Consider the following 25,811-nt stretch of genomic DNA (forward strand, 5'->3'; position numbering starts at 1 on the left):
GCTGAGAACTTGGTCTTGGGGGTCCTGAGCTGACACTGTTCCCTTTCACCTTTAACACAGTTCATCATGCTGTGGTGACTCCCCAGTCATACAAATTATTTCGTTGCCACTTCATAACTGTCCTTTTGTTACTGTTATCAATTGTAATATAAATATTTGTGGAGAAATATAAATATTTGTGGAGACAGGTTTGCCGAAGGGGTCACCACCCACAGGATGAAATGCTCTAGACCCTTTCACTATGGATATCTTACATGGTACACCAACGTGAAAGTTTCCCACTAGTGAGAAACCCTGACAGATCCATCTACCCCTTCTCCTCATGGGAAACGAGAGGGCTTAGCTATTGCCTTTGGACAATGGATACAGGATCTCAGTGCCCCTTCCTAGAAGATGGGTTCATATCTGTCACTGGAAACAAAAACAGAAAAACAAAAATGGGGGTCATCTCTGCTAAAGTCCCCATAGGTTGAGAAATCAGGTCCGTTTATGGCTGACACTTTCATTAAAGAACGAGGAGAAAATTGCTCCCTGTGGTGAAAAACTCTGAGTTTAAAGTCTACACAGGCCTTTGAAACAAGGAAGTGACATCCCTCGTACCCATGAGTGGAATGGTGGCCTGGCAGGCCCAGAGAGACCAAAGGAGAAGCGGTTCTCCGGGCATGTGCCTCAGTGACTGAGGACAAAACACCAGCTCGAAAGCCCAGTGCCAGCCACACACTGAGGACACCCTCTTGAACGCAGTGGTGGGGACACAGCACATCAGTCTAGGTGCTCCTTGGGGAGACAACTAGCTCTAAAACTCCTCACCAGTCTCTGTCTCTCGATATTTATCTCCCTGTGAATAAAGGAGCCAAAGTGTGGTATACCAGGCAGTCAAGCCAACGGGTTCCAAAAAACCGTAACGCCCGTCATGAAGGCACGCCTCTCAGCCAGGACCAAGCTGCAGCCAGCTCTGAAACCCTCTCAGCAAACCCCACAGAGCCTACCTCAGAGGCGACCCCAACTCCCCATCCCGTTCATAAGAGGCCTTTCCAACTCAGCCCTGGGAAGGCAGCAGCTGGGGTATCATCACCCCCGCCCCCCAGATTGCCACTTCACCCAAGGTAAAACTACTACCAGAGGAGTTTCAAGGAGGTACAGTCGCTTGAAGGCCTTAAGCAAATGTTAAACCCAGAACACTTTCAGAAACTCTGAAGCTACACAGCTCAGTGGGGTGCAACCCGTTATTGGGGAAGGTCTGGCCCTTTCAGTCTGGCACACCTACTTTTCTTACTCATTTTAACCACCTCAAGAAACCCCCCCAAGAGAGGCCGTTTTCTCAGCAAGGCACGTTACAAAAGAAAATGCGAAATGGCCTTGTTTTCTCCAGCAAAATGAAACACTGTTATGTTTTATTCATGCAAAGTGAAAACCCTTTTCCTTTGAGCGTTACAAATGGAATTTGCTCTTGTAAATTGCTGTTAAGGAAAAAAAAAAAAGAACCCAAAAGCAAAGGAAAGTTAAATACATACATACACACACACACACACACACACACACAGCCGGAATACAAAGGCTCCTTCTTCCAGGGCATGAAAGCTCCAGGGACCAATGGGAAGAAACAGAACCTTTAAGTGGCAAACTTGGTTCTTTACTAACAGCTCCCAAAGGGCTCAAAGACACTCCTTACCCCTAACCACAGAGACACACTGAGGTCCCAAAGGGCTCAAAGACACCCCCTACCTCTAACCACAGAGACACCCTGAGGTCCCAAAGGGCTCAAAGACACTCCTTAGCCCTAACCACAGAGACAACCTGAGGGCCTGACAGCCTAGGGGGACTGGCTGTGCTCTTTGGTGGGGATGGGGGTGGGAGGGGCTCTTCCCGCTCTGCAGGTAAAGTGAAGTTACCAGGGTTTGCAAGGGTTTCCTATCGTCTCTCTCCTGTGATCGACTGTCCTCCAAGCCACCAGAAGTCTGACCCCTCCCCACTGCAGAGACTTGAAAAGGAAGCCATGTAATTAGATGGATCTGTTAAGTACACGTTGCTTAAAAAAAGAAAATCAAGAGTAAACATTCATTAAGCGTTTGCACGTTTTCATGACTGTGCCCATTCTACACACGCATTGGTGCATGCACACACATGCTGTTGTTCCCTGGCAGGGTCTCCATTTCTCAGAGGGGAGAAAATGAGGCGCAGAGAGCCTCAGCAATTTGACCATCTAGAATCCAAATCACATTCTCTCATACACATGTAGCAACTGGATTTATTTTAAAGACATAGTGTAGACCGAAAACTTGCATGGGTAAAATCTAAACCAAAATATACGTAACCGGGCTGAGGACCTGCCTCGGTGGTGGAACACTGGCTTGGTACGCTTGGGGCCTTCAGTCAAGGAACACTATGAACAAAACCCTAACAAATAACCGACCTGAATACACATTTCTAGTCGTGGAAATATATAATGGTCCCGGCTTTGGCTCCTGACGCACAGATGGACGTGAAGGACAGAATCAGGAATGTAGGAGCCCTCTACAAAGGCCAAATGCTTTTAAAGATGAGTAATGGCCAGCTCAGAGTTTCTTTGTAACAGCAATTCTCTGACGTGAAGGCAAGCACTCCAGTACTCCAGCACTCCAAATGAACGGCAGGCTCTAAGAATCATCTTTCTACTCGCTCACCCTAAAGCACCTGCCCCAGCTGCTGGGGCTCCTTGCTCTGGTATAGAAAGCTCAGAGATGTGCTATGCTCCCAGGAAGGTTTAGCCCAATCAGCAGTCAGAGAATTCGCCTTTCTCACATCTGGTTCCAGCATAAATGCTTGGTCTTTGACAGTCAAATATTTAGTCAGAAGCCTTCGTTTCTGGTTTAGGATGTGGAACTGGTCAAGGACAATCGAACACACTGGTGCTTCATACACAGCATGGCTGTATTAAGACAAGGTAGACCCTCCCCTTATAAAGGACCGTGTGACCCAATTTCAAACATACAAACAACGAACACTCCAGAATGTCGAGGAAAACCATCCCTTTGACACCTGTGGTTTCTATCTCCTTCTGTAACATTTTTGTCCATTTTCAACCATGATACTTGAAATGTCTAACGGATTGACCCAAGAAGCTAGAAGACGCCCCTACACCCTGGGAATTGCCAAACACTGACTATAACTTAAGTGTCAACTGAATTGTACTTTTGTCCAATTATTTTGCAGTGGGGTTCAAGTACGACATTAGTGGTAACAGCTGCTAAAATTATTAGCACGACATGGGCTTGAAAATCAGATCATCAGTTTTCTGTCACCTTGGAGAACAGAAGACTCACAGTGCTTGTGGTAACTCATTTTCAGTAGAATATCATAAACACACACACGGAATGCAATTGTTATAACTAAACATTTCAAGTGTTAAACTTTAGGCAAACCCAAGCCGCTGATACTCCTGACTTAAAGACTGAAGGTTTAGGCTTGTGTGTGACCTCATCCTTTAAACAAGCCCCTTAAGAAGAAATGTCACTAGTGGCGTGAACCTGAAGTGGCCAGGATGCAACCAAGTTCAACGACATTGATTAGGAAAAGAATGTGGAGAAGGGAGAAATGAAGGGGTGTGGATTGTCTGATGCGTAGGGAACTTCGTAAAATGAGAGAGGAGAAGTATGTATGTAAGCCCCCTAGCCACACGAGTGGCCAGGCCCCTCCCCCGAGGACTGCTAACTGTAAGGTTCCACCCACAGAATACTCTAACTGCCCTAACTGCTGGACCCCATCCTGTAGAGTAAAAAGTTCAATCAGTGGACGTGAAATCGCACCAATCCCCACCCTGAAAAGTTCCACCCGCTTCCCAAGAAGCTCTATAAGCCCTGTGTCCTGTCCAGTTTGCTGCTGTTTCTCACGTGAGTAGAGGCAGCCACCCTCCTGGTTGTCTTCCCTCCCAATAAATCTCCTGTGTGAGGATTGCTGTGTGGTGTGACTTTGAGGTATTCCTTGGCTCCCGGCTGCCAGGACACCTTTCCATCCAAGCTGTAATGCTTACAATGTAGACCCAAAGGCACGAGTCAGAGCTGACCAAGGTTTGAGGGATGGAAGCCAGGAAGGGAAAGCCTGGATATCTTGGGAGGCAGCGGAGCAGAGCAGAGACTCACTCTGGCCTATTACATCTCTAATCAGTTTCTGTTAGGCTTCATATTGAGGGAGGTTGGGTTGGATCAACCCAGGCACTCACCGGCCATTGTCTCGGCCCACACCCCACACGCGGATGCTCACGATGGGCTGGGAGTGTAACACGGAGCGGTCCATGGGGTCCACCAGGCTGAGCATGTCATTTTCCAAAATCAGATACATGTCTTTGCCCTGGGAGTCAACAAGAAAACATGGAGACCTTACATCTGATGTGTCCCAGCCTGCTTTTTAGCCAGCTCTTATCTTTAACTATTTACACTTGTGGATCTAGACAAATTACTAACAGGAATGCCCCAGAGCATCCTCTTTTATGAACTTTACCTGCCACCCCCCTCGCTATTCATTCTTCATGTCAAGGACATGCTCCTTCCTTGACCCACAGCCATGTCCATCTCCTCTACTTTCCCATCCTATATCCGCAGGATGTGGCCAGCGAAGGGTGAGCACCACTTCCTATGCTTGTTTATTGGATGTCAAATATTACACTGAATGTCTGAGGTGCACAGAACTCTCAACTGCCCCGTGAGAGCTTGGCTTATGATCTCTAACTAGCAGTCGCGGACTCCGAGGTTGAGCGCTAAATACCTGCCCAACATCTGATGCGGAGAGCCTGTAATGGATGTCACCATCATACTAAGAGGGAGACCTCTGGCTTTTTAACTCTTGTGCTGCAGTTTGGATTTGTAGGGTTTATTCATGTCCTTTCTCCTGATACAGGTTGGCTCTTTAAGGGCAGGAATGCAAGCTTATGTAGCTTTCTTCTTTCCTCATATAATCCTCAGGCACACTTTCAAGGAACGATTAACCATCTGCTATACAGCTGAAAGATGGTCTCTCAAGAAGGCAGCCCAGATGCCATCACACTGAAACCAGGGAAGCCTGCCTGAGTTGAACCATGAGGCCTCTTGGTGGGGCTCCAATCCCAAAGGGATGGATGGGTTGCTCTTGGTACAATTTTTGAGAACAATGTCAAAGGTTCTTAGAATGATTGAGCTGTGATGCTTGGGATGGCAGAGGCAGGTAGGTAGTGCCTCTGCCAGATAGTGATTAAGAGTGGCCAGTGTCTGCAGCTGGCATTCACAGTGACTGAGAGCTTTCCCTCGAGAGCAGACAAAACCATTTGCAGATAAAATCACGAACAAAAATGTAACTTGCACAGATTCGTGCAAAGCCTTCCCCCAGAGCCTGAACGATGGATGGTCTGCTGCCTCAAACCTATGGTATCTGCAAATGTCTGCTGTTCACGTTAGCGTGAATCACAACAAATTTTCTTAAGCACGGGGAAAGCTAACATTTGGAGAAGAACAAAGACTGCTTAATTTCAAGAATGTGTGTGAGATCACACTTCATTGCCAGAGTCGGTCCTTGGTGACTGCATGTGAGAGAGTAAAATCTCAAAGGGGTTTTCTTGCAAGAGAGAGAACTCTTCTTCTCCCTACTCCATGCAGGGATCAGAGAGTCTGGTTGGCAATGTAGTCCAGCCCCATAGCAAGGCTCCCCCTTGGGACAGACTGCCGTGGGGAGGCTTGGGGACCTGCTTCTCGTCATGATGCGCTGCTGGGAGAAACCGACGGTGGAGCTGCCAACAGTCCGGTCCGAAAGCAAAGTTTCCTACCCATGTTCTGCTGGTGGGACCCAGGCAAGCGCAATCTAAGATGCTCTTGATGTGCTCTGCAGGTCATAGGGCACGGATACGGCTTTCTCTGTTTGGTGTAATCTTAATTTGAATCTGGGGCACTTTCTATTCAGGTATCATCTCTTTTATCTTCTTGGTTGTGGGTCTAGCCTTTAACAGCTGAGCCATCTCTCCAGCCCTCAGACATGATCTCAACTAATAGTTCAAAGTAGACTCACTTTATAAAAAGTGAGACAAACGGTAGGCATCCATTCTACAGCTCATGTACAATGACTGTCAGGTTACAAATGAAGAAGTATGCGAAGGGTAATTAGTCACATTATAGAGCAGGACATCAGAATTCACGAGTGCAGATGTGGGAATCACAGTCACTGTAAGAGTCATGGGTTGTTCCCCAGAACACGGTTAATAGATGACATTCCATTGTGCACATGAACATGGGATGGCTCCTAAACTGTCAAAGTTCACTGATGGACCTTTGAGGATCTGAGAGTCAGGGAACTGAGCCCCTGAGAAAAGTTCTCTCCTATAGGGGCATGGTCCTGAATGGTATGTGGTGGGGTTAACCATACTCCAGTGCATCATGCCTACAGTATTTGTCCCTTGCCATTGGCAAACATATCAAGCCCCTCACTAAAAGGCTTCACAGAGCCCTGTGCTTAAAGAAGCATGGCAGAACACAGGAAAGTAGCCACTGACCGTTCCCAGGGTGACTCACCTCTCCCCAAATGCCGACTGTGTCTCGGATGTCATTTTTGCAGTAGGAAAGCTGCCGGATGCAGTTGTTGACAGCAACGCTGCTCTTCCCAGGGGCAAGGTCCTCCTCTGCCATCTCTACCCAGCCCAGAGAGCGCACAGCAAAACACTGGAAGACGAAGTCAGATGACACAAAGTGACTCATCGGTTGGGGGACAATCTGCATCATGTTACTTGGAACTATACAGCAGCTACAGGGTCTGCTCCGCACATCATTATTTGCCTCACTGTGGCTGATCATCCAAGTCAGTCAGCAAACCCTCTTCTGTTGGGAGGCGAAACTGCGACGATTTGTACCTTTTCTATTTTGAAAAGCATGGGGGCGACCTTCTTTAACTAGTGTAGTGCTCTCAGATATTCTCCTTAGAAGTATACAGGGGCATAATTACAGAGCTAACCAACGACACAAAGGCTTCTGAGTTCCTAGGACCTGTGATAAGGCAGATTGGTTTTCGATGATAAGAAATGTAACCCGTGAGACCTGGTATTATTAAGTACCTAAGCAAAGGAAATAGAAGAACGTGAACTATGTGCAGCAGATGGCCAACAGAAAATAAACTCAATAGTATTTTTGGAGGGTTTTTTTCCTCTCATAATGTTTTGTCTGGACTTTTTTTTTCCCTTACAGATATTTTACTTATACATTATGGTTTTTGATTTTTTGTGTCTTCATGGGATTTCTGGGTGTGTGTCTCTGTATCTATTTATGTTTCTTATGCTTTTCCTTTGGCTCTTTTTTAAAAATTTTCTGTTCATTTGTTTATTTTCTTCTATTCAGGTTTTTTTTTAGTTTTGTCTATCTTTGTTTTTTATTTTCATTTTTTAAAAAAAGATGCCTGTTTGTTTCTAATGAGAGTAAGAAAGGGTGGGGGTTTGGGTGGTGAAGGGATCTGGGAAGATGTATAGGAGGGGAAACATAATCAGAATATATTGTATGAAGAAAATCTCTCTTATATATACAAACACGTACAAGCCAAAAACAACAACAAAAAAACCCTCCAAAAGACTCCCAAATAATTATGTGCTTATTTTAATGAGCACAAGGCATGAAACACAGCATACAGCATGGCGATGCTCTTGACCACGAGAGCTGCCATCCTGAGATGACCTCAATTTTCTCTCATCCCTCCCTGCATCCCAAGGTCCCCTCGAAATTGTGCACCAGTTTAAGAGACCAGTCTCCATGGCCAGGTGGAGCAGACAAGCAGCCACCTTCTTCTTTGAAAGCAAAGAGATTGACTCTCAAAGAGAAGCTGCCAAGTTTATAAATGTGAACTTCAAGATGAAATGAAGAGCCGGGCGGTGGTGGTGCACGCCTTTAATCCGAGCACTCGGGAGGCGGAGGCAGGCGGATCTCTGTGAGTTCAAGGCCAGTGTGATCTATAAAGCAAGATCCAGGACAGGCACCAAACCCTGTCTCAAACAAAAACAAAAACAAAAAAAGATGAAATGAAGAAACGTGATCATCTACCCCAATGTGACGAACATCGAGTCTGGTCTAACTGTCTCCACCCCAACACCACGATTGGAGTGGGCATCCCTACTGGAGTTGCTAGTCACACTTCCTCAAGGGGGAGAACTCAACAAAATGCTAAACACAGAAGTTAAACACAGTTTGCATACCATTCACAGATGCTCTCCGCCTAGGGAGGAGGGCTGGGTTTGCTGCTGTGAGGTCAGGATATGCATGAGCAGAGTCTATTACAAATAAATCCCAAGGAGAAGGTAATCCTAGAGACTGAAAGCTACTGGGCTGCCTGTCTTCTGGGGCACATCTGTGGCAGAGCCCCTCACAGTTGTTCTGACTTCGCGTGAGCTGCAGAGAGAGAAGACGCTGCTCTGCTGACTGGCCCGCCCTTCCTGCAGCTCTGCTTTCCCAGCCCCCAACACAGACTCTATTTCTCCTGGTGGCTAGGCAGAAATGCCCAGGCACATATCACCGAGCACCCTGTTTTATTAAAACCCACTTCCTGGATCTGAGCTCATGGGCACCCTGACCCCCCTACTTCTCCAGGGAGCCAAGGAAGCTCAAACACATCTCTTCCACTGGTTCCAAACATAAGCACTCATTAGTAAAGTCAGTGTCACGACCAACCCTCTGGCCTTGTCCTTTAGACCCTGTCAATTCCCCCTCTCCCCCTAAAAGAACTAACTTTTGGTTTGGATGATATTTACTTGCATTGCACCCACTTTATTTATGCATTCTTACTTATTATTATTTTGTGTGTGTGCACACATACACACGCACACTAAGTATGAGGCCTGGGATTCTTTGGCTTGTGGCTACTACTCTTTGTGTGCAGGCACAGATGTGTAAATGTTGGGTGTCTTCCTCACGCTTTCTCCACTTTGTTTTCTGAAACAGGATCTCTCAGGGAATCTAGAACTCACCAAATCAGGACGGTTGGCCAACAAACAGGCCCCCAGCTCCTGTCCACCCCAAAGACCATTCCCTTTTGAGTATATCCCAGGGTCCCTGTCCAGGCCTCAGGATCCACACCAAAGGCTGAATTCACTAGGGTTTGGACTAAGATAAATATGTATTTCCTGTCCAACCCACCACTTTTGAGGGAATAAGGGGATGGGTCCTTATAAGGTAAAAGAATACTGGCTACCTTTTGTCCCTTGAGTGCAAGAACACATGAATTTCAATCTAAACAAACTCAGTAAAACACAATGATATTTTTCCTGGATTAAAAAAAAAAAAAAAAGATCACCCGATAGCACACTCAGATTATCATTTTGTCATGTTGATAAGGAAACAAAAGCCCAAAGTATCATCATCATCATCATCTTCATGAATTTATTTAAAATCACTTCCTTTCACAGTCATGAGGTTGTTTAGTTTCTGGTCTGAAAAGATTCACCACTATTCCATGTAGCCAAAGAAAAATGGGATAGAGGAAATACTGTGCTCCACCATGGAGGGCTTCCAGCTGGGTCCGTTCCAAAGAGTGAAGAGAACCAGCACTTCGTGGTGCTGCCCCCAAGTGGTCAGGAAGCTTTAAAACAGTCACTACGTTACCTTCAACTCAGGAGGTAAACCAAATTGGTTCGTGGGAACAAAAACTTCATTGGGGGTAGGGGAAGAGACGAAAATATTTATTCAAATCACCTGCCTTTTAAAACTTTAAAAAAGATAGAATTGAATATGAAAAAAAATTAATATAAACTTTTTTTGTTTTGTTTTTCAAGACAGGATTTCTCTGTGTAGCCCTGGCTATCCTGGAACTCGCTCTGTAGACCAGGCTGGCTTTGAACTCACAGAGATCAGCCTGCCTCTGCCCCCTGAGCGCTGGGACTAAAGGTGTGTGCCACCACTGCCCGGCTGAATATATACACTTTGATGGCTGCTCATTCCTCAGCGGCTCCTGGCGAAGCAGGCAAGTGGGCGACAGTACAAGGTCCGGATGCTGTAATCAGATGGATCTGGATTCAAGTCATGACTCCTCAGTATGCAGGGAGTGACTGTGGTAAGCCACCTGAGGCTTAGTGGCTTCATATACGAGATAGGAACAATAACATTACCCACTTGATAGTACTGAGGCAACGGAATGAGATGAATGGTCCTGTACACAGCAAGAAATCACTGACTGTTTAATGACAATCATTTCTGTCAATAAATATTCTTCTTTGTTGCTGTTTTTTGAGACAGGGTTTCACTGTGTAGCCCTGGCTGCCCTGGAACTCTCTCTGTAGACCAGGCTGGCTTCGAACTCACAGAGATCCGCCTGCCTCTGCCTCCGGAGTGCTGGGATTAAAGGTGTGCGCCACCACCCAGCGAATTTTCTTTTCTGCTGGTGGGTTTTAAACATTTCCCTGGCTGAACAGATTTCAGCCAATGTTAGCATGTGGACAAGGTTTCTGTAGACCATGATGCTCTGAGAACTGCTGCGGAGGGGCAGCCCTGCTGTCTCCCCAGAGCTGAGCCGCTCTCTGGGCTCTGAGTGTAAATGCCTGGTTCGAACCCCAGGACAGTCATTTGCCACTCGGGGTCTTAGCTAGCCTTGCTCATTGCACATACAGACATGCATGTATGAAGGCCAGAAGTCAGCCTTGGGCCGCTCCTCAGGAACCATCGGTTCTGTTTTGTGAGGCCGCATCTCTCTACTGGGCTGCTAGGTCAGCGAGCTGCTGGGATCCACCTGTCTCTGCTTCCCTAGTGCTGGGAATGCATACATGTACTGCACCATGCCTTGTATGCCACCATGCCCCACAGTGCACCGTGCCCCGCAGTTCACCATGCCCTATATGCCACCATGCCCTGCACTGCACCGTGACCCGCACTGCACCATGCCCCGCACTGCACCATACCCCACACTGCACCATGCTCCACACTGCACCATGCCCTGCACCATGCCCTGCACTGCACCATGCCCCGCACTGCACCATGCCCTGCACCATGTCCTGCAGTGCACCATGCCCCACACTGCACCATGCCCCACACTGCACCATGCCCCACACTGCACCATGTCCCACACTGCACCATGTCCCACACTGCACCATGCCCTGCACCATGCCCTGCACTGCACCATGCCCCGCACTGCACCATGTCCCGCACTGCACCATGCCCCACACTGCACCATGTCCTGCACTGCACTATGTCCTGCAGTGCACTGTGCCCCACACTGCATCATGCCCCACACTGCACCATGCCCTGCACTATGTCCCACACTGCACCATGCCCCGCACTGCACCATGCCCCACACTGCACCATGCCCCGCACTGCACCATGCCCCACACTGCACCATGCCCTGCACCATGCCCTGCACTGCACCATGCCCCACACTGCACCATGCCCTGCACTTGGATCTGAGCTCCTCGGGCAAGCACGTTACTGACGTATGTCTCTCAGCCCCTGTGTTGGTTACTCTGAGCGCCATCTTCACAGAGACCTGTACCGGGGGAGAACCTCAACGGAAGGTCTGTGGTGGTGAAGAACAATTCTAAGCCCTGCTTTATCACGCCACAGTCCCGGCTTCCAGTTTCTCTATTCCAGCCGGCAGGTGCTCAGCCCCTGCAACTCTAAGTCTGCTGGAAAGTGGTAACACATAAGCCCACAGAGCTGCCAGGAGATTCCAAACAAAGCGGGCGGCATATTGTCTGGCATATTGTAGGGACTCCTGATGCTCACTTTCCCTCTTCTCCATGGCTCCAAAAGACAAACTCGCCCCCTCCCTCCCATACTCTCCTATTCTCTCAATCATTTTCCTTCCCCAAGATAGATTATTTCTCTTTTCCTCAGCTAAGTCCCAGGTCTCTGTCTTTTTTCTTCCTCTGACCTTTAATATAGACCAGCAAGATGACAGAATGCTGACAGAACACTGCTGATCACCCTGGACCACGAGATGTGGTGTAAGAGAGGGTGAGGGTTGGACCAGGGAGTTAGACCTGGAGAGGAGAACCATGGGCGCCCTTGTCCCTAGCCAAGTCAGCCAGCTTATGTGTGCAGAAAGAAGACAGTGACCGATGTCCACAGAGTACCACACCGGCCACAGCATGGTGAGCACTCCGTAACTGCTGAGGGAGGTGACAGTGGTGTCAGAGTACATACTTACCATCTAAAGAGACCCACGCAGACAAGCTACAGAGTTAAACACCACCACTGCCAGCCCAAGACACTCATTTGTAGGAATGACCACTTTAGCTTAATTACTGAGGACCACAGTAACAACTGTATCTAAGAAAATGGCATCCAATTAGCTCCTGGAGACCCACACAGGTGAGAGAGGCCCAGTCCCTACTCTTGAGGCTTCTAATAAGTAGACACACAGTGGAAATCTATTGTGTGGCACCTTGAAATGAGGGCACAAATAGGCACATGCTGTATTGGTTGGGAGCACATAGAACAGGTTCCCAAACTGTGGGTTGCTCCCCCTTTGGGGATCAAATGACCCTTTCACAGGCATCACCTAAGACCAATGTCAAACACAGATACTCACATTACAATTCATAACAATAGCAGAATTTCAGTTATGAAGTAGCAATGAAAATAATTTTATGGTTGGGAGTCACCACAGCATGAGGAACTATATTAAAGGGTCACATCATTAGGAAAGTTGAGAACCACTGCCATAGAAGGTTTTGGACTCAGAGTGAGTTACAGACAGCTTCCTGAAGGGTGTGGTGCTGTGTTGAGTGTGTAAGACAATGGGTTCACTCACTTATAAGCATTTTTTGATGCTTACTGCATGCCAAGGAAGAGGGATGTCTCAATGAACACTCATACTAAATACGGATTTAGTGTGATCTGCAAGTGGGCGCTGGAGAGATGGCTCAGCAGTTAAGAACATTTGTGGCTCTTGCAGAGGACCCAGGTTTGATGCCTAGCAACTACACGGTGGTTCACAACCATCAGTAACTCTAGTTCCAAGGAATCCAACACCCTTTCCTTTCCTTTGTGGGCACCAGGCACATATGGTAGTGTACAGACACACATGCAAGCAAAACATTCATGTGCATAAAAAACTCTACAAGTGCACATTCTTTTGGGCTGCCCAAACCAAGGGGTTTGCAGCTTCATCACTGTGGACAAAACCTTACGATACAAATGTATGGGGCTTAGAGCAATGAGCGCTGTGACTCTCAGCCCAGGGAGAACGGTTGAGGGAGGAAGCCAGTGTCGGCTCCAGGTCAAATGTGTCAGCGCTAGGGGACACAGAGACAGCTGTGCCAATTCTCATTTGTGTTTCCAACTAGAGACGGTCCATCACGAAGGACACATCGTGGGTGGGGAGCGGGGAGATAACAGGGCTTTAAGAGGAGCTAGCGTGCTCCACCCTCTGCAGAAAGCCACATCACCTGGCTTTAGGGGCTTTAAAGAGGGCTGACAGACCTGCAAATTCCATGGGTGGACTGTAGGTCATTCCAAGTCTTCTGACATCCAAATTGTGTGTATATTTCGAAAGAAAGGCCCAATATTTTTTTAAATCACCTTTTCAAAGGCTATGAGGATATCAAGTACTAAAATAGGGTTCTAAGCAAGCTGGGTAAGAGTACTCACTGATGAATATAACAATTCAAGTGCATGCTCTGAGAGGTGGGGTTGGGTGTTTCCATGCCTCTAATGATAGCACCGAGGTAGAGGAAGGAGAATCTAGAGTTTACGGCCAGCCCAGGCTTCAAGAGACCTTACCTCAAAACACTGAGGAGATGCCTGTCCTGGTGGTGCACACCTTTAATCCCAGAACCCAGGAGTCCAACGCAGGTGAGTTTGAGGCCAGCCTGGTCTACAGAGTGAGTTCTAGGACAGCCAGAGCTACATAACAAGACCCTGTCTCAAAAAAAGCCCAAACAAACAAACGAAACAAAACAACAACAAAAAACGCACTACCAACAACAACCCCCTCAAAACAACAACAACAACAAAAACAAAAGCCCACACTGGAGGAATAACAATAACAAAAAAGTTACCAGCCGGCATCCAGGAAAGTGGCTAAGGGGCAGTGCAGTAAAAGAGGCTAGGAATTTAGGAGTACCTAAAAGAAATGACCCAGGAAGTAGCCAGTAAGGATGAGCTACAGAATTTGTGGGGGCCCCAGCTAGAGCTGAAGGTGAAGGGAATCCAAGAGCCCAGCTCTGAATAGAGGAACAGGGTTCAAGGCAACACCCCTGAGACTGTGCTTGACACCCCAGTGACAGCCCTACCCTGGGAGCAGGGTAGGCTGTTAGGAGGAGGAACATGCAAAAGCTTCCGAGGAGAGAAGACTTCAGCGGAAAGACAGGACCCAGGGAGCTGGCAGAGCTTCTGTGAGGACCTGTGGGTGTCCACAGGACAGGGATTCAGGCCGGCATTGCTAGGTCACAGGGTATGGTTATCCTGGCTGCCGCCGTAGTCACAGAGATCAGTCCTCTGGAGACTCTTCCCATGCGTAAAGGTTACAGTCAGGAGGAAAAAGGAGCATGTTCTTACCATGTATGCATATGAAGGACTTTAAAAATACCCATCTAGCTCAAAGAGGGCCAGCATGATGCCCAGTGTATTTGATCTCCTGTTCTCTGATGCTTTCACAAGCATTAAGAAGGGGATGGGAGGGAAGAAAGATAGAATCATCCTCTGGCTGGTCACAGTGATGCACACCTATAATCCCAGCACTTGAGGCAGGGGGATTGTAAGTTCAAGATCAGTCTGAGCTATTCAGTGATCCCCTGTCTTAAAGAACAAAACCAACCAGCGCTTTGACTTTCTTTTTATACATTTATCGAGAGACTGCGGCGGCTCTGGTTTCCACTCCGAGCCAGATCTTTCGACTGTCCAGTCAACAAAATGCTTTAACACAAAACAACCTTCACAGCATCCCCTGAAAATGCACAGGCACTTGACGTTCAAATAGCCCGGTGGGATGTGGCCTCTACCGTAGGGAAGTCATTAGCCCACCGTGGTTACTCCAGGCAGGAATGCAGAGCACTGTCACCATGCACGTGCTCATAAGTGAACTCAGGCTTTGTTACAGCTTGGAAACAGCGAAAGGCTTTCCAATTCCAGGATGTTGTGGGTTCTGTGGGAACGGGTGTCTGGGGGCTCCCCTGAGTGGGGCTTGACCCAGTTTTCCCTCTCGAAGGAAACAAGTCATTGGCCTGGTGAATTATTCATTTACCCATGGCCGTGACCTTGGCCAGGGAGCCCCAGAACACATTCTGACCCAGCCCCCAACAAATATATCAGCTGCTTCTGCTGCCGCCTATGACTGCCTGCAACATTACGAGCATTCAGGCAGCAAACCTGACTCAGGGACCCTCTGGGACCCCGGGCTGACTTGTGCCATTTGTTTAAATTGTCCTCTTCCTGTTTCTCAGAGCAAGACGGCCCTATAGTAAAAGTCTGTGCTGCACACGGATCTGCCAGGCCCATCTATAAAGATGAAGGTTAGAAGGACAGCTGACATCCAGGCCATTTGGTAAGGAGTGATACATGATGGAAGTATCTCCTGTACCCATCCCTGAGCCTGCCTGCTCACCCGCTACCGCCTACTGCACCATTGGAAAGGTGGTTCCCAGCCTGGGTCAACTCTGCCAATGCATCATTAGAGGGCCTAGCCCAAGGGGGACTGCTGCTGAGCTGCTGAGTGGGTGGAGCCACCACACCAGGAGCAAGCCATATAAACGTAAAAGAGCCAGAGTGCCAATGTGTTCATTTACACAGAGAAATGCAAGTGTCCCTCTGACTTAACACAGGCATTGGCTGATGAGAAAGTGTGCTCTCTACTTCCAATCCACTCAGGTTTCTACTCGGTGGCCCACGGCAAGCTGAGCAACAGAGAGGCATGCAGAGGTGCCCGGGCCAGCATTTTAATAGCCAGGATCTTGGAGAGTCTCCTCTGGTGCCAGAGATAGGCCTTGGGGTTGTGATTTAGTATAGGTAGACTTAACTGTATTAGTCATTAAGCACAAACTTGTAAGCATATTATAATGTTCATCATCATACTGGCCAAGATAGTTTACTAAAGTCTTATTCTGTGCTATCTGATAGACCAAATTAAAGAGTAAGGGTTTAGCAGGGAAATCATGAAAGCCACTTAAAGGAGTGGCCACTTACAGATCACAGTCCAAGTGCTACATGCTTGATAACATGCAGCCAAGTATGTTCTTACAATACTACCACCTCAGGTGCTGTAGCTCTTGTTTTCTGAGTGAGGGGTGAAGCACAGAGGTATAGCCGAGCTGCCACACAGGAAGCAAGCAGCATTAGCTTCAACCCTCATGGTGCACACGGGGTCCTGCAACGTCCCGACCTGACAGGAAACCGGTACCATGAAACTCAGCATGGGACACCACGGAGGGATGGAGGCAGCCCGAGTGCAGCATTAATTCTGCCATTCTACGCTCTGCATTTGCTGTTCTAGAAAGAGAGATATCCGACCCTGTGGACCTCTGGATGCCCACTGTCCAAAGGAGTGCCAGGCCTCTGCGGTACACTCAATAGGTATCTGTTGAGAGAGGAGGACCTGCAGGCTTTATCTAAGATACATGGGAGTACCATGGCAAGCATGGAGTAGCCCTGGCTGGGCGTCTCGGACCTTGACTCTCTGCCTGTCCCTTCACCGTGCTCCTCGAGCTTCGCTTCCTGGGTGGCATCACTGGAGGGGACAGCATTGTCCCTGCTGGGGCTGTTGAGGACTGGATGGGTTCAACTCTAAGGAGACCCAGTACTGCCTACAAGAAGCAGGTGGTTTGGCTCCAGTAATTTCAACCATGTCCACAGGGTCAACTCTGAAGCCACAGCACTCAGAACCCTAGAGATTCCCCACTTAATTCCTAAGTGACACAGGACCAGTTCCCGAGCTGCCCTGTGCCTCTGCTCCCTAAGCTGTGTGATGGAGACAACAGTCCTGAGGTTGTTAGGAGCACTAAGTACTCCATGACTAATGCCAACCATATAAAGTCCCGCAGATGACCTAGATGACCTCAGTGTGCTAGCTGTTATTAGCACTACCTTCAAATGACTGGCAAATGAGCCACATCAGCTCAGATTTAATGACCAAGTCGCGTTAGCTGGAGCCCTAGTCACAGCTCTTCCCAGACCACCCCATCCCACCATGTCCCAAGGCCCAGAAGAACAGCTCTAAGTTACCATGATGCATCAGTAAAAGTCACGTTCTAAAACTGACCCTGGAAGTTCTCACAAAAGGGAGGCTGACTGCAGTTGCTGCTGGAGATACCCGAATGCCGACCTAGGTCAACGTGTTGCCCTTGGATGTCAGAGCTCCCTCCTCCCTCACAACATCAGTAGGAGCCTGTGCAAGTGGAGGCCAAGAAGCTCCCCTGGCAGAATCCTGCTTTTGTTCCTGCCGATGTGCAGCAGACACCTGTGTGCCTGGGAAGCCATTCTTACTCCCCACAAGCGCGAGTGTATCTGTTTTGTCCCCAAAGGAGTCCTGGAAACGGCAGAGAGGCAAGCTCTCGTGTCCACGAGGCTGATTTACACTACAGATTATGTTTCGGCTGCAGAGCCGAGGAGGTTATTTGCAGAGTAAGCGCAGAGTAAAGCCACACACAATGCGTGTCGGAGCCCTGCACGTGAACTGGAATGCTTTATTTTGCTAGGGAAAGCCGGATGGTCATGTGAGCTCTAGGGGAGATGCTGAGCCAGAAGGAAGGAGCAGAGAGGGCCTGGAATCAGGAGAGACAGGTGGGCCCCATCCTCACCTCCAGCCTGGGGAAAGCATGGCATGGCCAGATCTAGGGTACCCTGGGAAGACGGGGAAGTGACAGAGTTCATCTGCAAACAGCAAACGTGTATTTGCGATACAGTAAAAATGCAACACTCTAAGCAAAACTATCATTATTATTTTAGCCAACAGTTTGACATAAGTGTGTTCTCTAGGAAGTGTCTGAGGCAATTCAGAACCCGTCTGATCTTCTGCTCTGGAATGTGCTCAGGCAGGTGGTTCTAGCACAAATGGAGCCACCTGGGGGGCTTGAATAACGTCTCTCCTATGAACAGCTCCAGTGCAGAAGCCTTCGGTACTCAGTTTGGGCCTTGTGGGCAGATCCTATTTTCAAGCTTGTTCACTTGCCAACGTATTTGTAACCCCAGAGAGGAAACTGGGAGTGAGCCACCAGTGCACATGTCCCCAACAGGTGTGCAGCAAAGTGATGCTTTGTCCTCTCGGTCCAGCTCTCACGCTTCAAACGAGTGTCCTCTCCCTGGTCCACCCAGTGCTCGGTTTTCCCATGTTTTTACCTCATGGTTGGTTGTGATTTTCCTATGGAAAACCCTCCTCGAAGGGTTTGGAATGGTGGTTCCGTCAATAAAGTGTCTACTTACAAGTGTAAGGGCCCACATAAAAGCTAGGTGTGGTGGCGAGCATCTGTAATCCCAGCGTTTGGGAAGCAGAGACGTGCAGATCCCTGGCTGTGCACTGTTCAGGCAGCTGTTGTGGGATATTTAACTATGTAAAGATGTGTTACGTTTGTTTATGCCGTGGACTATTACTTTAACTGTGTGAAGGTGTGTTACATTTGTTTATAGTGCATTTGTTTACCTATGTAAAGATGTGTTGCGTTTGTTTCACCTTGCCTGCCCAAGGTACCTGATTGGTCTAATAAAAAGCTGAATGGCCAATAGCTAGGCAGGAGAGGGACAGGCGGGGCTGGCGGGCAGAGAGAATAAGTAGGGCAAACAACAGCTGCTGAGAGACATGGGATTGAAAAAGGGACTGCTGAATTAAACCAGCCTAGATACTTTAGGAATACCTTAACTTTAAAATGGAAGTCAAAAAATGTATTGCTTTGGGGAAGAGGTCATTTCACCCCACTCCCAACCCCCACAGGAAACAAAAGGCTATGTCAAGGTTAATAGAGATCAGGTTTGATCAGGAAAGACCTCCTGAAAATCCTGGCGACAGACATAAAGAAATAAACCTAGAAAAATTACAAGACAGGTGATGTATATTTTACCTGCTCAAACATTAAAAAAAAATCATCTTTGGCTGGCTTGTGTGCAATGTACCAGTCCATACTTGTGTTAATGCAGATATGTATGTTACCTTTGAAAGTCTATGTGTTTTCAGAACAAGGGGACCAGACACCAATGAAAACAGGTAGTCCAGGTGATCCAGTCTCTCAGAATGCCTCTGCTGGAGTTTCCTCAGAGTTCTGCATCCAGAACAGCTTCAAGGCTGCTGGCTGAGATCGTCCAGACTCAGACTATTCTAGGAGGACTGCAGACAAGCCTTGTGCTTTCCCACTGCACAGAGACTGGACAACAAATCTTATAGCTAGTTTTCTTGGGACTTGACCATTATCTCGATTTTCTCAGGTTCCCTAAAGATGCCGTCATCCATGGACAACAGGAAGCAGTCTAGGGAACACAATGCCCACATTATACTGTATGTATGTATGTTTCTACTCTTGTTTGGGGTCTTGAGCTTATGCAGCTCATTTAAAAATGCAATATATAATTAAGAAATACAGGTTAGTAGTTAGTCATCTATAACAATCAAACTTATAGTCATGTTAGGTTTTCAAGGTTAAACAGATACATTTATAGATAAATAGTTTTCAAACACTTCAAAGGCCTACAGAACATGGCATTTAAGATGTTTAAAAACCTAAGGCTTTTCATGACAGTGAGACATGTCTGCTTCCAGCAGCACCCATCTACTTCATAAATGGATGATGAGCACTGAAGGAACTCCATATGGAGTTCGCTTTCATTGTGGCAAAGTTAGCCACTGGTCAGGGAAACTGCTCCTGCCTTGACTGCTACAGTGTGCTGGACAAACTGGACAAGCAGGACACAAAGGAAAAAGACTGTCGAACTTTGCGAAGACAAGGCGGGACAGTCCTCCAAAATTCCTGCTTCATAGAAGAGTTTGTCCGATATTCTAAGCCTGCAGGCTCAAGATGGATGCCCCAACGTTGCAAAGGAACCTTGGGTGACTGTCCAGGCAGCCAGATGTCTGTCATTTCTATAGTTCTGAAAGTGGCTTGCACTACATTTCCTGTTTATCCAGGTAATATTATATCTTTCTGGGTTCCTTGATGGAGTTGCAGACTGAGAGTTATAGTTTTCCTTAGTTACGACGAAAGGTAAATTAGGTACAAAACTTTGGACTCACCAAGGTAAGATAAATAATGGAGTGTTTTCTCTGAATTTGCCAAAACAACAGACTGGATATTGTAAATATAGTCCTTACTTGATCATGTTCTTGTTGTATAGTTTTACTGTGTTAAAGTTAAAACTTTTCATTTAGACAAAAAGGGAGAGGCAGCCTAGCCTAATTGATGGGCTCCAGGCTCAACAAGAGACTGTGTCTCAAAAAACAATGGGGAGAGAAATTGAGGCAGACACCTGGCATTAAGCCCTGGCCTGCATGCATATACACATAATAATACCTGGATATATACATACATATTTGCATACAAGACATCTCCCCCCCCCCCGCCGCCCCCCGCCCCAAGAATAGTATCAAAATGCTCCTAAGCCCTAATGAAGACCTAATGAAGAAAAACATGTTAGACATGTAGTTCAGACAAGGGGGTCAACACTGATAGTGATATGTTCAATATTAGGGAATCAATAACGCATGCTAAATAAGCCAAAACTCATAAAACAAGGTTGTCTATTGATCTCAACACGGATTTGACCACAGGCTGTAGGAACCTAACCTTGAACTTCCTCTGGCTGTAGTATTTCCATAGTCACCGTTTTGGTTTTGGTGGACACGTCATAGAACATCTTGGAGGATGAGATCCGTCAGTTCATAGGGGAAGCATGGGGGGATCCGGGGAGGGGAGAGGGCTTAACTACTCCCAGGCTTTCTGGATATCCACCAGTCCACGTGTAGGGGAAAGGCATTTTTTTGACAAGGAATCCTAGGCTCTCGTCGAGGTGATGTTGTGAATAATCTTTAGGATGTCATCTGATTTAGCAAAGCCCTTTTCTCCTCACCTGACAGACGGCTAGGACGGTTACCAAGGGAAAAGAGAGGGGTCTGGGCTGTGGGATCGGTCTGGCTGTTTCCCTCTGCCTCTCCCGCATCTTGTCCGGGCACTCACTCACTCGAGACAGATCCCTCATCCACCAGGCATGGCAGTTCTGTGGTCTCCCAACCTTCCTGCTTCCTCAGCCCACATCAGTCAGTGTTTCCCTCTCCTGACTTCTGAAAGCTACAGACCCCTGGGCACTCCCTGGCTTCTTCCTTGCTCCGCTTTCCTCCATAGCTAGTACTTTCATTTAATTGGCTTACCGTGAACTTGTGAGTTTTGTGGTCGACCTCCTCCCTCAGACGGAAGGTAAATCACATGAAGGGGTCTGAGGTGCAGCATGCCCAGCCCCTTAGCACACAACCTGATCGCCGTGGAGGTGGAGTGAGCTCATACACAGGAAGCTGGGCTTACCAACAATCCCCAGCACTCAGTAACTTAGCTATAATTAGTGCCATTCCCAGGACTCATTTTAATTTTTATTGTTGGTCTTCAGGAAAGGTTTTATTGTACCACTCATCAAAAAAAAAAAAAAAAAATTAAAAATCTGCAACTTTTTACTAAGTGTCTGAAATGAACTCAGTGAGTTCATAACACGTGAAGACCCACAAAGACCTCAATTAAAAACGTGGCTGTTCCCAGGCTGTAGGAGCACTTAGGAGAGTCATTTAGTTCTCAAAGCTGACTCCGAGCAAGCTACTCACTCAGGAAGAGCATTTAACCACAGCACGGAGCCCTGAACACAGGGCTCTGGGGACCCCAGAACCTGACCGCCTCATTTCACAGTCAGTAAACCCAAGTCCCCAGAGCATCACCATTCACTTTGTGAGTGACAGGCGTGTAGGGCAGTGAGGGGCGGAAGGCTGTCCTGCAAGGCGTCCTTGTCAGTACCATCCTCTTAACAAAATGCTCCCGGCCTCAGGCACTTCCCATGCCATACAAAGAGGCGGGAGGTCAGCTCAGAACCAGAGCGATTTAAGAATGTGCTTTATAGAGTAGCTATATTGAATTCTTAGAGTAGAAATACATGTGGTTTTTTTTTTTTGTTTGTTTGTTTGTTTTGATTTTTTTTTTTTTTTTGATTTTTTGAGACAGGGTTTCTCTGTGTAGCTTTGCATTTTTCCTGGAACTCACTCTGTAGCCCAGGCTGGCCTCGAACTCACAGAGATCCGCCTGCCTCTGCCTCCCAAGTGCTGGGATTAAAGGCATGCGCCACCACCGCCCGGCTGAAATACATGTGTTTGTAAGAAGTTTGCTAGGTATGATATTAATCCCAGTACTCAGGAGACAGAGGCAGGTAGTCTCTGAGGGTTCAAGGCTAGCCTACTTTACACAGTGAGGTCAAGGTCAGTCAGGGGTACCAGAGTGAGACCCTATCTCAATAAATAAGTAAACTAAGAAATAAATGTGAGAAATAAAAAAGGAGACCATTAAGACTCATTCTAGAGATGTGGAAGTTGTAGATGTAGCTCAAGCTTGACCTGAAGGCAGACAGACTGACAGATGGAATGAAGACACTCCTTGTGTATTCTCACTAGAAACAAAGCACGAAGCGAACGCTACCATGAACAGGCCCACCTGAGAGGCGAGAGTAGAGTTCCTCAGATGCTCAGTTGCCTCCCACATCGTCCGTTGGACTGGGTGGTCTTATCCGGTGCTGTGGTTTTCCAATGCACAATGTGTTCGCATTGGAATGAACGGCCGCGACCCCTGTAGACTCATGCAGGCTATGCCTAATCTGACCACAACCACATTTTACCTTGACTCTGTCTATGCTGTGTTCGCATACACGAGTGTATGCCTGGAGAGATGGCCGGGGGCCCCTTAAGATGTTCAGTAGTTCCAGAAACTAGAACCTCTCCAAGGGTGAGCATGACTGGCCAACCCTGCTGATCACAGAGCAAAAGGAGACAGATGGTTCGAGGTCATGCTGCAAGGCACCAGGACTCAGGGGTCCCCAGATTCTAAGAGAGGTGACCACAGAGTTGGTCTAATCACAAAGGCCGGGATGCCAACGAGGACAGAAGGAAGTAGTAAACAGGCAAAAACTGGCAAAGACTCACAGAGAGAGGGCAGGAGCAGCCCTGGTGAGGAGTCCATGGCGGGGAAGGGGTAGAAGGAAAGGGGGTGGGGCTGGTGAGATGGTTCGGCAAGTACAGATGCTCGATCCACATGACAGGAGGAGAGAACGGACTCCAGCAACCTGTCCTCTGCCTGTCACCCACACCAACTTCACCCCCTTTCCAGACAGACAGACAGACAGACAGACAGACACACACACACACACACACACACACACACACACACACACACACACACACAGAACTGTAATTTTTTTTTAAAGAAAGGAAGGTGAAGTGTTTATTGGCTCACACAGCCTGCAGGCTGTAAGCACTGCATCCCGGGCTATACCAGCCTGCTGACTTTTGGAGAGTTCCCCTATCACAGTAGCCTCTACTGGGCAGTGTTGGTTGCCCCTTGTTACTACCACATTGGGGACGGGGGCTTCTGCCTGCTGAGTGGGCCTGGGGTGGCTGCAGCTCCTGGAGATCTTCTCTAACCCATCTCCCCACTTCCCTGAGCCCCTACCCCAGCACTCAGTAGCCCTCTTCTCAGAGATAAGCTCACGACCCCCTGTTCTCTTTGTTCTCTCTTCTTGATCAACAGGGATTCATCATGGGCAAAGGACTTGCCCAAGGTCTCATGGCCATGGACTAGACAGATGAGTGAGTGGAGGTGTCTCTCTGTCCTTAACACAATCCTCCTGTTAACAACTATAGCCACCCAACATGTGAGCAGAGGTCAGGGTCCCCACATGTGAGCAGAGGTCAGGGTCCCCACATGTCAGCCGAGGTCAGGGTCCCCACATGTGAGCAGAGGTCAGGGTCCCCACAGGTGAGCAGAGGTCAGGGTCCCCCCATGTCAGCAGAGGTCAGGGTCCCCACATGTGAGCAGAGGTCAGGGTCCCCACAGGTGAGCAGAGGTCAGGGTCCCCACATGTGAGCAGAGGTCAGGGTCCCCACATGTGAGCAAGAGGTCAGGGTCCCCACAGGTGAGCAGAGGTCAGGGTCCCCACAGGTCAGCAGAGGTCAGGGTCCCCACAGGTTAGCAGAGGTCAGGGTCCCCACGGGACTTTGTTAAGTGAAATATTTTAACCAGGATTTGATAGCTGCTCTTGTTTCTCCCAGTGAGGAGTATCCAGAGAAAATTCATAAGAAAACAAACAGACAGACAGACAGACAGACAAACACGAAGTGACATAGGTCCTGTGAATCACAAGGCGAGTGGAGATGGTCAAGATGAGCCTCCTTATCTTGTCACCCACATATCCCCACATGTCGGGGAGAATGAGACAGGTACCTTCTGATATTTGGACAGTGTGAGAAAATTTGACAGCCCCGACTGGCCACCTACCCAGGGTCACATGCAAGGGGAGGTGGAACTGCAGGGAGAATCTGGGCAGCAGAAATGATGAATTCTGTAAAAACAAAAGCAGAGAGGACCAGGGACCAACAAAAGCACCAAGGACTCCTCCAGGAAAAGCTCCTCGACTTCAGGGAAGGGGGATGGGTGGGTGAAGGCTTAAAACCAGGATGACGGCTTGGCTCTCCCAGGGGAACTTCCCTGTACCAAGAGTGACAATGGGGCCAGCGTCGGGGACTTGATTCTGAATCTAGATCTCTGTATGAAATTGTTAATTCTGGGAACAGACAGTGCTTAGAGCTCTGAACATCACAGCAGCCCCCTCCTTCTTCCCTTCTCTTCTTTTCTTTCCTCCCTTTCTTCCTGCCTCTCTCTTTGCAGGGTCTCGCTGTACCACCTAAGCTGGCCCGAGACTTGCAATCCTCCTGCCTCTGCCTCGGAACCGCTGGGTTACAGGAGTATACCACCACGCCTAGCTGACCCATCTCAGCTTTCAAATCTCTTTGTGGAGAGCCTTCCCACGCCAAGGGAGAGGACAGGAAACAGACTTAAGTGATAAAGAGAGGTCACAAATATGCACGCATGCCTTCAGAATCTCTGCACTTATCAACAGGGCAACGTGCCCAGGGTTGGCCACGCCACCTCTGCACAGGTTTGAGCCGCCTCCTGTAAGTGGGCAAAGTGATTTCCTTCATCTAGTCCTTCATGGCCTATGGACAGTTCCAAAGCACTGGCCATGCTCAGACAGACAGACACACAGACAGAAAGACACCCCGCCCCCCCCCCGCTGGCCACACACACACAAAATGCTTGCCATACACGTGTGTGTACATATGAGTTTTTCATATAAGGAAGTTCATAATGAAGTTGAGAGGAATAGCGCGGCATTTGTGCACAGTACACCACCCAAACGTGCTCCCATGCCAGGGAAACACCTCAGCTTCCTATGTCACTTTCTCTTCAAGGTTAACAGTTTATTAAGTTACAAAAACAAACAAAAAATGGGGGTAAAATGTTTTCTAGGTGTTCTATTATTTATCACAGCCCAGCTCTTCGGCAGAAAAGTGTTTTTAATGGTGTTAATGGTCGTGGGCCAGAGATGGCCACAATCCCTCCCTCATCTTTGTCAGTTCTTGTCATTCTGAAGATCGATGTCAATGCTTGGGAAGAGTGCAGGGCAAGGAGCCCACACTCCCCTGTACAGCAGGGCAATCTTAGTGTCATCCATAGGATTGACATTTATGTAGAACTTTGAGTTTTTTAAAGCTAAACTAGAGCTCAGTGGTAGAGCATTTACCCAGCATGACGGAAAGCCTGGGTTCCATGTTCAGCACCACGACACAAAAGTAACAGTATCAACAACAGTCCCGCCCCTACTCCCCTAATCTAAAGCCAAGGTGGTAAGACCAAA

At 48.0% G+C, this 25,811-nt stretch overlaps 1 protein-coding gene across 6 annotated transcripts in view; it reads right to left on the minus strand.

Annotated features, from left to right (window-relative positions):
• Apbb2 (amyloid beta precursor protein binding family B member 2) overlaps positions 1-25,811 on the minus strand; it is a 210,769-nt gene that overhangs the window by 60,185 nt on the left and 124,773 nt on the right. For all 6 annotated transcript variants that reach the window (XM_052735031.1, XM_052735030.1, XM_052735027.1 and 3 more), the window contains 2 exons: positions 6,510-6,656; positions 4,199-4,326 (listed from right to left, as the gene is read on the minus strand). In XM_052735031.1, coding sequence (XP_052590991.1) covers positions 4,199-4,326; positions 6,510-6,656 — 275 coding nt within the window. The remainder of the gene's footprint in view (positions 1-4,198; positions 4,327-6,509; positions 6,657-25,811) is intronic.

Source organism: Peromyscus californicus, unplaced genomic scaffold, assembly GCF_007827085.1.
Source record: "Peromyscus californicus insignis strain IS unplaced genomic scaffold, ASM782708v3 Scaffold_13__1_contigs__length_99412109, whole genome shotgun sequence".
In the NCBI taxonomy this organism is placed as follows: Eukaryota; Metazoa; Chordata; class Mammalia; order Rodentia; family Cricetidae; genus Peromyscus; species Peromyscus californicus.